This window comes from Zalophus californianus, chromosome 3 (assembly GCF_009762305.2).
Source record: "Zalophus californianus isolate mZalCal1 chromosome 3, mZalCal1.pri.v2, whole genome shotgun sequence".
In the NCBI taxonomy this organism is placed as follows: Eukaryota; Metazoa; Chordata; class Mammalia; order Carnivora; family Otariidae; genus Zalophus; species Zalophus californianus.
Window position 1 is genome coordinate 191,793,412 of NC_045597.1, and position 14,038 is coordinate 191,807,449.

General features: G+C 55.1%; 1 protein-coding gene across 1 annotated transcript; it reads left to right on the forward strand.

The window, feature by feature from the left end:
• Positions 1 to 7,185: 7,185 nt before the first annotated feature.
• Positions 7,186 to 8,022, forward strand: PRLH (prolactin releasing hormone). The gene is made up of 2 exons (XM_027591295.1): positions 7,186 to 7,285; positions 7,859 to 8,022. The coding sequence occupies exons 1-2, from the start codon at positions 7,186 to 7,188 to the stop codon at positions 8,020 to 8,022; spliced, it is 264 nt and encodes an 87-aa protein (XP_027447096.1).
• The last annotated feature ends 6,016 nt before the right edge of the window (positions 8,023 to 14,038 follow it).

The following is a 14,038-nucleotide window of genomic DNA, read 5'->3' on the forward strand; positions in this document are numbered from 1 at the left end:
TGACTACATCCCTGCAAACCCTTATAACAGTCTGTGATGATCAACTTTATGTATCAGCTTGGCTAGGTCATGGTGCCCTCACGTTTGACCAAACACCAGTCTAGATGTTGCTGTGACAATAGTTTTTAGGTGTGATTAACAACTACAGTTAGCAACCTTTGAGTAAAGCAGATTCTCCTCTGTAATGTGGGTGGGCCTCGTCCAATCAGGTGAAGGCCTTAAGCGAGAAAGGTCTCCCAAGAGGGAATTCTGCCCCAGGACTGCCTTCCAACTCCAGCTGCAACATCATCTCTTCCCTGGGTCCCCAGCCTGTCATCTTGCCTTGTAGATTTCAGACTTGCCAGGCCCACAATCCCATGAGCCAGTTCCTTAAATCTCTACACACACAGACACACACACACACACACACACACACACACACACACTATTGGTGCCCTTTCTCTGGAGAAAACTGACTCATGCACAGTTCCCAATAGCTGTGTCTAATATTTCCCACACTGAAAACTCAGAAACCAGTTGGGTGGGAGTCACGTGCAAGCGTTGGAGAACACCATTTCCGTTGACCACAAATGCGATGCCAAGTTCCCAGAGCCACTGCCTCTCGGGGCAGGAAGATGCTCCCAACGTTGCTCATCTCTCACTAAAACTTGATCTCAGTTCTCGGGAACTTCGCTTCCCACATGACACATACTTGGGAAACAGCTTTCTAACTGAAAGATGAGTCCTTTAAAATGTTCTCAAGAATTTGGATTTTTAGTGGGCAGAAGACATAAACAGACATTTCTCCAAGGAAGACATACACATGGCCGACAGACATGAAAAAATGCTCAATATCCCTCGGCATCAGGGAAATACAGATCAAAACCACAATGTGATACCACCTCACACCCGTCAGAATGGCTAAAATTAACAAGTCAGGAAACGACAGATGTTGGCGGGGATGCGGAGAAAGGGGAACCCTCCTACACTGTTGGTGGGAATGCAAGCTGGTGCAGGCACTCTGGAAATGGGTATGGAGGCTCCTCAAGAAGTTAAAAATGGAGCTACCCTACGACCCAGCAGTTACAGTACTGGCTATTTACCCCAAAGATACAAATGTAGGGATCTGAAGGGGCACATGCACCCCGATGTTTATAGCAGCAATGTCCACAATAGCCAAACTGTGGAAAGAGCCTAGATGTCCATCCACAGATGAATGGATAAAGAAGGCATGGTACACACACACACACACACACACACACACACACACACAATGGAATATTAGGTAACCATCAAAAAGAATGAAATCTTACCATTTACAACCACATGGATGGAACTAGAGGGTGTTATGCTAAGTGAAATAAGTCAGTCAGAGATAGAGAAATACCCTATGACCTCACTCATATGTGGAGCTTAAGAAACAAAACAGATGAACATAGGGGAAGAGAAGGAAAATTAAAATAAGATAAAAACAGAGAGGAAGGCAAACCACAAGAGCCTCTTAACTACAGGGAACAAACAGGGTTGCTGGAGGGGAGGGGAGGGGGATGGGGTAACTGGGGGATGGGCATTAAGGAGGGCACTTAACGGAACGAGCGCTGGGTCTTGTATGCAACTGACGAATCACTGACCTCTACCTGTGAAACTAATGTTACACTATATGTGAGTTAAATTGATTGTAAGTAAAAAAAAAATTTTTTTTAAGCGTTTGGATTTTCAGAAGCCTTCTATGTCAGAAGCAGCTTTGCCGCTGACCGAAGGCCCCACTCGCCACGGTCACTCTGCTGCTAGGACGCTGCTGACTCCCAGTCCCCGAGGCCGCCTCCTCCCTGTCAGACTGTGCCTGTCTTTCTGGGCCTCCAGAAGGATACCATATTTAAAACACACAGGCCAAAGTCACAAGGACTAGCTTCTTCTAGAAATAAGCACCAGGAAGTAGTGTTTCATCAGTCACTCTTCCCACAGAGCACAGCATCCGTTTCCTGGGGCTGATGTCACAGTGACACAAGCAGAGTGGATGAGAACAACTGAAATTTGCCCGCTCACAGCCCAGGAGGCCGGAAGTCCAGGCTCAAGATGCCAGCAGTGCCGGTTCCTTCCGGAAGCTCTGAGGGAGAAGCCCTGTCACCCTCCCCGCCACCTCCTGGTGGCTGCCAGTCCTCGGCTTGTGGCCATGTCACTCCCATCTCTAACTCTGTCTTCACAGCACCTTCCCCTGATGTGTCTGAGGGTCTGTCTTCTTCCTATAAGGACCCCAGTGACTGCATTCAGGGCCCACCTTACTCCAGCATGACCTCATCTTAATTTGATTACATCCGCAAAGACCCTATTTCCAAATAAGGTCACATTCTGAGGTTCCTGGTGGACATGAGTTTTGGAGGGACACTATTCAACCCATTGCACCATTATGGTCTAAAACCCAAACCCCAAAACAGCCACCCATCATCATGCTACCCGCTGAGTATGCCTGGAGACCCACCTTATTGAGGGTAAAAGCTCAAAGATTTCAAAAGCATCCAGTTCACTCCAAAAGTGTGGTCGTCTTAATCATGCTAACGTGAAGAACAGGGACAGTTGAGCCCCTCATGAAGGTCTCATCAATGTGGGGATCCTTTAATTTCAAGGGGTGGAATCCACTCAAACCGGCCCAAGCGAGAGAGAGAGTGTGTGAGACTCATGGCACTTTCCGTCAGGACAGTGGGAACCCAAGACCCAGCCTCAGAAAGGGCAGGGCTGGGGGAGGCTCTGTGGCAGCCATGCCCTTGTGACCTCTCTGAGGCATCCCTCATGACTGTGAACCGCTCAGCAGACTTTTCGGCAGGCGGCCTCCAGCGGCCTCTCCAGCCCCAGTCCTGACTGTCTCTGCAGTGGCCATAGCTCATGGTTCCAGACACAAAGAGACAGGGTGCACAGGGCCACATGCATCCCAGGCGCTGGCCGACCTAGAGTGGGGCTGCCAGATCCAGATGAAAAGCCCCCCGCTCAACTAGCAAGGGGAGCAGGTCATTTGATCCCACACATGGTCACTGCGACCTCAAGAAACCAGACTGTGGTCTCTCCACAAGGGTCTGAGGGCCTCCCTCTATGATGCGCCCACACCTACAGTGAGTCATCTTCCTGCTGGAAATACAGGGGCAGCCCACTGCCGCCCAGGGGCCCAATCCAGCCCATAGTCTGGTTTTGTAAAAGTCCCTACAGGTGCCCAGCCACCAACGGTCACTTCGGGGTGGCCTGTGGCTGCAGCAGGGACTCCGGCCCGCAGAGCTGATAAGGTTAGCCAACCCCTGACAGACAAGTGTGCGGGGTGGGGGGTGGGGGAGGGCTTTGAACGCTTGTGCACCGGAGGGTTCAAGGACGGGAGGGCAGGTAGGAGCGAGGCTGCGATGCCGCGCAGCCTCCCAGCCCCCCTGCCGGCCTTCACCTACTGGCGGACCCCCACAGTGGCAAGGCGCCAACGCCACGCTGGGACAGAGCTACTTAGCTGACAAGGGAGGATTCACTATCCCCCGCACACATGCACACACGTGCACACGCACGCACACGCACTCGCCCACATGTACATGTGCACACACGTGCACACGCATGCACACATACGTGCAAGCACACACACACACTCCCACAGTGATGGCCAGGAAGCTTCCCAGGGCTCCTGTGATCTCCGCTTCTCTTGCCCCAGGGGGCCCTGGGACTGTGCACACATCTGTGGGGGCCACCCAGGGGACCCCCCTCCAGATAGGACCACACCCCACGACAGCGTCCTGCATCACCATCACTACTCTTCACTAGGAGGGCCAGGAGCTTTTGAGCACGGCCGCCCCAGGAATTCCGGTGTCCTTACCCCACAGCTCAGGGTAGAAGCCCCCCACCTGCCCTCCACCCCCATGCTCCTTACACTGTGCCCCCTCATCTGTGCCCCCAGGCCCCCAATTGTCCCGGGAGCCCACAGAACCTTCATCGCTAGGAATGGGCAGCCGTGGGGCAAGGGAGAAGTGCGTGAGACCGATCCCCTGAGGGGTCAGGTGCACCCTGAAGCTTTCGCTAGAAGTCTGACAGAGGCAAGAAGCGGGGGGTTGTCCCCCCACATTCATCTGAGGGGAGCCACTAGGAGGCCTCTTCCCTGGGAGGGGCTCCTTAACACTGCACACAACAGCCCGTACAAAACCTTCACACCCTCTGTAATTGCGAATACGAATGAGTTAGGTTCTTAAGTCCCAGTTAGATGGCAGAGTGTTATGCAGCTATTTTAAATGGCATCAATCCACAGGGCTTTTTTAACAACTTGAGGGCATGACTGTTGAATGAAAGCAATGAGATTCAAAATGTGGACATCCAGGGAATGTACCCAGAAAATGTGCGGGGAGCTACCCCACTAGAAGGAGATACATCACATGTGCTGAATGACTGGCTTCCTCCACATTATTGGTGCTTTTTCCCCCCTCGTTTTACCATATGCGCTAAATTCTTCCCCAATGTATATAAATCGCTTTTATAATACAAATTTATTATTGTATAATAAAAATTATAATAAAAAGTAATTCATTTGTTTTATAATAGTAACAAACTTGCTAGTTCTACACATCAGTCGTGAAGACTGTGGAAGGCCCAGGAGAAAGCATGGTGCGCGTCACAGAAACAGGACGAGGCTGGTCTGCGTGTCACCCGGCGGGGACTGAGGGCCGTGAAGCTGGGCCGAGGGCTCCAGCTACCTTTGCCGTCCGCCCAAGGGCCAGCATAAAGAAGGAAGGCTAATGTGTTTTAAAACCACTCGACCCAAATGCAATTATATAACCCAGGAAGGGACAAATCACGTCGCTGATGAGTTTTTAAAAAAATAGAAGAAAGAAAAACCGTGGAGACTCTGTCTTGATGCTGCCCTGGGAGGGAGGGGGAGGCGGAGAGGAGGGCATCTGGGGGGCGGGCTGCTTCCTCCTCAGGTTATAAAAGGGGCGAGCTGGATCTGCCTGGGTCACCACAGCCCACTCGCCAACGCTGCCGCTACCCTCGTGGGTTTCACAGTGAGTAGCTCCCGCGCCGTCTCTCTGTGCTCCTTCCCAGCCACTCTCCTCCCTGGCGGGCTGGGTGGGCGCTCCCTGCGGCCAGGGGTTGGTGCGTCTGAGGGACACCAGACTGTCCAGAGCCCCCCATGTTCAAGCATGGTCCGTGGGGGAAACAAAAGGCAAAGTTGTCCCACGCAACTCCTCTGGGAATGCAGACTGGGAAGGCCAAAGGGCCGGCAGCAAAAATCTCCAGCAGGCTGGGAAGCAGGTCCTACAATGCCAGCCACCTGGCGTGGGTCCCGCCCCGAGGGACAAGAAACAGCCCAGCCGGTCTGGATGGATTTCTTTGTTACTCTGCTTCATGGAGGCCCCTCCATTTCCTCCAGATTGGGGGTCCCCATCCCACCCAGTGTGTGACACCCCAACAGGCCTCTAAAATGGAAAGAAGTGTGCATTTGAAATCGCACTTTCCATGGGGCTCGGACAGGCTGGAAAGTCAAGGTCAGCAGAGGGGGTCCTCCCTGAACAGACAGGGCTCCCAGGCACCTTCCAAGTGCCAAGGGTGTGGGCCCCTGCGGGCTGGATACCAGGTCAGCCTGATGGATGCTGCTTAGGCAGGTCAGCGCCTCTACTCCAGCAGGGTGAACGAGGACTTTCTGGGTGCCCCTGTTGCCTACAGCCCTCTGGTCCTGCCATGCCGCATGGGTGGCAGGGGGCCCTGCTGCATGAGAGCAGATCCCACCTGCTAGAGACACAGCAGGTGGCATCTGGGCTCATGATGAGGGTGAGTGCTCTTGGTAAGGACAGAGGCCTCACTCCCCTGCATCTCCCAGCTGCTGCCCGCCCTGTGAGGGTATCGGGAGGTCCTGGGCTGAGTGAGGGAAAGAAGCCTGCACCGGGGTCGTAGCCCATGAGCCTGCGGCAGGCACGACACACTCCACCCCCGGCCATGTCTGAGGTTGGCAAATCACCCCTATACCTCTGCAGCGACCCCTGGCTCCTTGGGACCAGCTCCCCACCTCTGCCCTCCCTGCCCAGGTGCACAGCACACACAGTGGTACAGAGAGCACCCGTCCCTCCGGTGCCCTAACAGACAGACAGACAGACAGACCAGGGCAGCTCCAAGACAGTCCACCTCCCTGTGCCACTGCGTATACACCTCCCGGATCCTCCCCATGACAGAGGGTCAGTGCAAACATGTCTGAGCCTGTCAGAGGCTGACACACACGTGATGGCCTCACATAACGCTCACGGACAGAGGAGAGAATGAGGTCCCAGGGAGGGCGACGGGCTTTGCGAAGAGCCAGGTTTGCCTGCTGGATGTGTGCCCAGGACCACTCTGGCACAGATCGGAGTTCACAGGGCAGTGTGGCTGCACACACGTGCACTCACACGTGCATGCACGCCCATGCACACAGGCGCATGTGCACACACACACACTCACACCATCTCATATGTGCGTGCACACAGGCACTTCACACGTGCACACACTCTCACGCACACTGGTACACACGCATACACTCACGTGTGCATGCACACTCTCCTGTACACCAGCGCACATGCACACACTGCCACATATAGGTGTGCACACACATGCACTTCACACGTGCACACACTCTCACACACCGGTACACACACGTACACTCACGTGTGCATGCACACACTCTCCTGTACACCAGCGCACATGCACACACTGCTGCATATAGGTGTGTGCACACACATGCACTTCACACGTGCACACACTCTCACACACCGGTACACACACGTACACTCACGTGTGCATGCACAGTCTCCTGTACACCAGCGCACATGCACACACTGCTGCATATAGGTGTGTGCACACACATGCACTTCACATGTGCACACTCTCATGCACACCGGTACACACACATACACTGACGTGTGCTTGCACACACTCTCCTGTACACCAGCGCACATGCACACACTGCCGCATATAGGTGTGTGTGCACACATGCATTTCACACGTGCACACACCCTCACGCACACTGGTACACACACGTACACTCACGTGTGCTTGCACGCACCTGTGCACACATGCACACACACCGTGCTCACATTATCTCAGGTGGCCGCCTTGGCGAGCACGCAGTCCCGCGTGTACATAACGTTGCTCCTGCCCTTCCGCCCCAGGTTGTGCCCTCCGTGTGGGATCCCACCTCAAGCGGGGCCTGAGCGAGGAGCCGGGGGGATGAAGGCGTTGCAGGTCTGGCTCCTATGCCTGCTTCTGCTGGGCCTGGCCCTGAAGGGGGCTGCCAGCCAAGCCCACCAGCATTCCATGGAGATGCACAGTGAGTGCCCGGACCCTGGGCCTCAGCCTCCCTCACCCACCCCCACCCCTCCACCCCCAGGGACCGTGGCCGGCGCCTGGCCACCTCCTAACCGGGGGTAACAGCCTTGCTAAGTGCCTCAGCTCCGGGAGGGCTGTGGCCTGCCGTTCGCCAGGCCTTTCCACAGAGTGGCCCTGTCACCGGCTCCCCGGCGCCCCTGCCCCCGAGCAGCACACAGTGGAGGGTGTCACTTCCTGTCCCCGGGGTGGCCTGGGCCAGAGCTGGCTTTTCCCACCCCTGGCCCGAGAACCCGGGGGTGGGGCGAGGGGAGGAAGGGGTTGCTGGTGAGTTTGAATTGCCATTTCTCAACGCCCCCCCCAAACCAACACTGGCCTCGCCACCCGCTCTGGGTGTCCCTGCTGTGCAGGTGGGTCCCAGCATGGCCTGGGCAGGTGTGCAGGGGTGAGCTGGGGGCCCCTGTGGGTTGCGCTGTGAGCGTGCACTGGGCCCTGCCACCCACGGGAGCACACAGTGCACAGTGTCAGGGGACACACCGCCCATACCCACGCCCGGCTCTTGCTCTTTCCTCCCCAGCCCCTGACATCGATCCTGCCTGGTACACGGGCCGCAGAATCAGGCCCGTGGGCCGCTTCGGCCGGAGGAGAGCGGCCCTGGGCGACGTGGCGAGGCCGAGCCTCTGGCGCCAGCCGCCATGCTTCCCTCTGCGAGGAGGCACCCAGCCCTCCCAGGATGGGTGACAGCCCAGCCCACGGAGGAATAATTCCAGGAGCCGTCCCCCAGCCTCCCCCCCACCACAGGCTACTTCCCCCTCGATCCTAATAAAAGCAGCTGGCCTTGCTGAGGTGCGTCTTTGTGGTGGCCACTGGGAGTTGTTCGTCCTCATAGGATGTTAGCCTGGAAGGACACTGAGGGCCCAGCAGCCAAGAGGTGCCATGACTTGCCCGAGGGCAGCCCACACTGAGTAGGGGAGTGGGGCCTTCCAGGGTCACCTGCAGCCCATCGTACCCTCCACCCAGGCCGCTCTGAGTGGCTGCCCAGGCTGCACACTGCACCACCCCGTGCAGGAGGCCCCAGGGGAGGGCAGCACAGCCCCTCAGCCTGACCTGTCCCTCTCCGAGCCCAGTCCCTTTTACCTCCCTTGTTGGCACTCGGAGGAGAAAGAGAAGCATGAGCTGCTTGTTTCTAATCAATAGCAGGAGACATGAACCTTAGATGAACCACAGTGTTTCCTTTTACCACCTGTTTCAAATTGTGCCAAGATGTCCCTGTGTCCTGCCTCCGACCAGGCAACTGAGCCCAGCCCTTAACTCTGAGACACAATTTCCACATCTGAACACCCCAGGAGAGTAACATCCGCCTCGTTCCACAGCTCAGGCAGGCACAGCATCTGCTTGCAGGCCAACATGGTGTGTGTGTTCAGTGTAGACCGCTTTCCCAAGGCCCACTCCAATCCAGAGGGCGGTGGGGACAGGCTTATCCAGTTACTTCCACACCCAAAGCACACGGGCCTCTGCCTGCACTGTTTGCAGGGTCTCAGGAACCCACCCTGATGACGGGACTTCTGTCGGTCCACACTCAAGAGGCCCCAGAGCAGGCCTGCAGGCCCCCAAACCCCAGCTGTCCCTGCTCCAGTTCAAGGGAGGGGAGTCCATCAACACGAAGCAGAGCTGCTGCTTCCCACCCACCTCCCCAGCCCCAGGGAGGCCCCAGGGGGCGCAGAGGTCAGCTCCTCCCAGGGAAGAGCCCCTGCTACATGGGCACAGGAACAGGAGGAGCCAGGACCCCGCCCAGGGCAGGCAGGTGCCGGCCCAGGCCTGGAAGAGGGAGCAGCCAGGAAAACAGTCTGGCACGTCCTCAGAAAGTTACACATAGAGTCGCCGTATGGCCCAGAGCCACTCCCGGCTCCATCCCCGAAAGAAGTGAGAACAAGTGTTCAAATAAATATTTACACAGAAATGTTCACAGCGGCACAATTCACAATAGACAGAAAGGTAGAAACACCAAATACCCAGCAACAGATGAACAGATAAGCAAAATGTGGTCCAGCCACACCATGGACTATGATTCAGCCATTAAACAGAACTGAGCTGGGCTGAATGCTCCAGCGTGGGTCCTTGAAAACGTGATGCTAAGTGGAAAAAGCCAGACACAGAAGTCCACACACTGCATGACCGGATCTGTATGAAATGTGCAGAAAAGAGACATTGCTGGTTGTCAGGGTAACTGCTTAATGGTGGGGATGAAAATGCCTTGGAACTGGAGTCAGGTGGTGGTTGCAGACCACTATAAATGGGCTCACGCCACTGAATTGCACACTTTTTTAGAAAAGAGTTCGCAGCTCAGGGTGAGGGTCAGACAGGGCAACACAGCAACGTGAGGATGGGCAGCCCCAGGACACTAGCTCATCTGCGCCCCAGACGGAGGAAGAGGCGGGGGGTTTATGTGTCCTACAACTTATCATGAAGGTTTTCAAACACACAGGAAAGTTCAAAAAGTAGTCTAATGAGCATCCACGTACTCTCCACTTAGACTGAACAATTATTACCGAGTTTCTCTCTCTCCCCCCCTCCCACTTGGAAGTAAGTTGTAGACACCATGACATCACCCCTAGATGTTCCCACATGTTCCTCCTCAAAATAAGGACAGTCTCCTGCATTATCATCAAGTTATTGTGCTCAAATCATTTTCGAATAATTCCATAATATCATCTAGTTTCTAGTCCATATTCAAAAATCCGCCAAGTATGGCCAGAAAGTCTTGGCTGTCTTACTTTCTTTTTTTTTGAAACCAGGTCGCAATCTAAATTCACTGTTGCTGTTAGGTATTGCTCATTAGTCCCTGATCTTATTTTGTCATGACGTTGACTTTTACAAGACCCCAGACACAGTATCCTATAGAATGATCCAGTGTGTGATGTGTGGATTGTTCCCCCGGAGGGTTGTTACTTTGTTCCTGTTCTGTACCCACATTTCCTGTGGTCTGAGAGGGAGATCCAGGGCCTCAGCTGGATTTGGTTACTCACGGGGGACACAAGGGCCCTGTGCCCCTTCTATTGCACCTCATCCAATGGACAGTCCGGGCCCCGCTCTGGCAGATGCTGGGCCTGACCCTCCCATGGAGGTGGATCTCGACTCTAAGGGGCCTCCCTGTGGCTCACTGTGCGCTTGAGGCAGGAGCCGGTCTACCCAGGGCCCCCAGCCAGTGATGTAAGCACCCACTGAACGTCCCGTCGCACAAAGGAGATTCTCCGATTCCTTCCACATTTATTAGCTGCCTTCTTCTAAAGGAGGTCCCACCCACCTCTCTCTCTTTGTTCAACACTGACGAATAATTTTGGATGCTCAGATTGTCCTCACTTTAGCCATTCGGAGCCCCAGGAAGAGAATAAATTTTTTTTTAAGATTTTATTTATGTATTTGACAGAGAGAGACACACCGAGAGAGGGAGCACCCACAGGGGGAAGGGAGAAGCAGGCTCCCCGCCGAGCAGGGAGCCCGACGCGGGGCTCGATCCCAGGAGCCCGGGACCGTGACCTGAGCCGAAGGCAGACGCTCAACGACTGAGCCACCCAGGCGCCCCGAGGATAAATTTTTTTTAAGCAGGCTCCACACCCAGCACGGAGCCCGACGCGGGACCTGAATTCACAACCCTGAGATCAAGAGTCGGACGCGGACAGCTCAATGGACTGAGCCACCCAAGAGCCCCAGGAATAAATTTTAAAAGAAGAATGGATCCCTGAACTGGGCCCTCTGGGCTGTTAAAAAACAAAATTCAAACATTTGAAGATCTAATTGGCTTTATTAAGTGACTCATGAATGGGGCAGCATCCAGTCTAGCCAGCAGAGAGATGCTCTGCCAGGGTGCAGAAAAGGAAAGCTTTTTAAACGCAGAGAGAAGCCTCCCTTTTTTTTAAGGAATTCATTCGCGTTGTTTAGGCAAGGTCGCCCTTGTAAGGGGGACGGGGTCTTTCAGAGGAGTGCCTCCAGGAAATTCCAGGGTGGCAGGTTAAAGGTTACATTCCAGAGGGGCTTGAAACTGCAGTTAGGTTAAGTATTAAATCTGGCTTTACTGATGCCTTAACTTCAGTGACTCCTTGGGCCTTGTGGTTTTCTTTCTGACTGTGGGAAGGGGGCCCTTCCAGGGTGGTTGGGGGAGACCCCTCCCACAGAAACAGAAGACAGAGAAAGGGTATGGTCACAAGCAGGTCAGCAGGGTTCCTCCGAGGGGCCACTTCTGAACCCTGGGAGCCTCCTGCCCCCACCACCTACATGCGTGCACACACACACACACACACACACACACACACACACACACACCCAACTCCAGAGAGGAGCCAGGTCCAAACTCAGGCTGAGCAGGGCTGGAGCAGCTTCCCAGGCGGCAGGCGGGACAGGGGGCTCCCAGGCTGGCCTCCCTCGGGACCTGAGGCCAATGCAGACCTGGAAGTGGTATTCCAGGAGCCTTCCTGGGGAATGCATCCCTTTGCGTGCTCCACACCCACTGCCCCCCCATCACAGGTTTCAGGATGGAGCTGAGGTGGGCAAAGCATGGCACAGAAAACCTTCCATAAACACCTGTCAGTTGTGGTGGAGGCTGGTTTTGGAGACTGCCTTTCCTTTAGACCTCAGGGGAAGGACCAATTTCTATCCTCTTGTTGGACACACATTTGTTGAGCACCTGGCTTGTGTCAGATGTTGCCAGGCACCGAGCATCCCACAGAAGGAAGAACAGAACCTCTGCCCTCAGGGACATTCCCCACCTTGCCAGAATATTAGGTTCACCGGGGAGGGCTCAAAACGCCCAGAGCCCAGGGCCCAAGTTGCACCGTAGACGGATGGAATGGCAGCCTGTGGTGGGCAAGGGGCGCTGCAAGCAGAGTCTTCCAGGTGATTCCAAAGCAGGGTTGAGCCACCTGCCTGGTGGGGCAGAAGAGAGGATGAGGAGCAATCACATCCCGGGAGATGGGGAACCTGAGCTCCAGAAGCACAATGCACCCCATCCAGTCTAGGGGCACGGTGGAAGGATGCCTGGTAGAAATCCGTCCAAGGATATATTTTAATAATAAATTCTAGCACAGTGATACTGACTTGACAAAACAGGAGGGAAATAGGCATAGATATGTGGGCACCCTACACGCATGATCACTATTTCCCTACTTGCTGTGGCATCAATCAACTCGTCGGAAATTTCTCTGAAAGCCTGGCATTTAGCAGAGAGAATGCTGGGCCCACGTGTCCTTGAGCAGCAGGGTTTGCCCTGAGCGATGCTGGAGCGCCATCTAGTGGCCAGGGACACACACGTGTCCAAGGTTGGTCCCACCAGGTGCGCACAGAGGGGGTCCCCAGCCCTGCTGCAGCGGGGAGGTCGCCGGGAGAGCGAAAGACATCGCCTGGCACCCCAGGGACTCACCCCCACGTAATTCATCTCTGTGGGAATAATCATATGAAACACCGTGCAACTTGACAACAGTCAGAAACCGATGAAATTGTTTAAGAAACATAATAGCGTGAGTGGAAATCTGGGTAGCAGGCTCTCTCGGACGCTTTTATCTCTATATTTATCCTTTAGCTTTTCTTGACAATCATGACAAGAGAAGCCTTGTGAAATCCGCATTTGCCTGGAAAGACACACGAGAATCTCCTTGAGAATATGCATCAGGAAGGCCTGGATCTGTGGGGCACCTGGGCTGTCCTCACCTCCTCAGAGCCTGGGCGCAACCTCCTTCCATGAGGTTGGAATGCAGGAGGTCCCAGGCCTGCTGGATGAGGGAGGGACCAGGGGCCAGAACGTAGGAGGGAGCCTTGTGGGGAGCCCTGACCTTTGGCGGGATACAGCCACGCTGAGACGACCTCAGCTAGACGGGTCCTAGCCAATGCCGGGATGTGTCCTGGTCAGTCCTGGGCTCCCCAACCGCTGGACCCCAGCCAAAGGTCCAGGTCCATGGCTGGGATGATGGGCCCATGCAGGGTGGACACGAGCAGAGAACCAGTCCAGAGGAACCCGTAGAAATGCTGGCACGCCCTTCATGGGTGTCCAGAGTTCAGCGTCATCATGAAAGGATGCTTAACACCTGTCCTGCTGCTGATCCTTACAATGAATACAGTGAAGCCGGCCTTTTCAGGCGGACAGCGGTGTCAGTATTTATAATTTCAGACTTGCTTATCCCAGACCCAAAGATGAAAGGATGAAACCAACACTACCCCTCCCCCTCACAAAATAGAGTCCCCTCTGAAATACCCTCACCTCAACATCAGGGCTTAGCTCGCAAAAGACTATCTGGGCCTCCCCCTAAAGGCAGGCAGTAACGGGGCGAACGCATGACGTGTCACCCCTGGAGAAATGTCCTGTGCCACCTGAGCCACGGTCGGCGCATGGGCCTGCCTCCTTATTCGCTCAGGATGAGCCCTCCTAGAACACGAGGCATAACAAACCCCAGCCTTGCAAACTCAGCAACACCGGGTTAGAGAAAGTGGTTCGATGTTTGCCGACACATAAACAGTACCACTCGCACCACGGGCCAGAAGTCTGCGTCCTCAGGCTCGCTGGGCACAACCATCACCTGCTAAACTCAGAGCCAGGGGAAGGGAGCGGAGAGAGGCCTGGCCCCCCCCAACCCCAACCCCGCCCCAGCTGCCCCATTAGACGCTGTCCCTCCCGGGGCCACCGCCCCGAGATGCAGGAAGTGGACGCATCCCCATGATCTTCTTGGCACTGTCACCGCCATGTGGGCCTGTCCGCTTCTCCCCCAGCTCC

Excerpts from the sequence above, each read along its gene's own strand:
- PRLH (XM_027591295.1), top strand. The coding sequence starts at position 7,186 with ATGAAGGCGTTGCAGGTCTGGCTCCTATGCCTGCTTCTGCTGGGCCTG. Across the intron at positions 7,286-7,858 it reads GCATTCCATGGAGATGCACA|CCCCTGACATCGATCCTGCC; the intron begins GTGAGTGCCCGG and ends TTTCCTCCCCAG.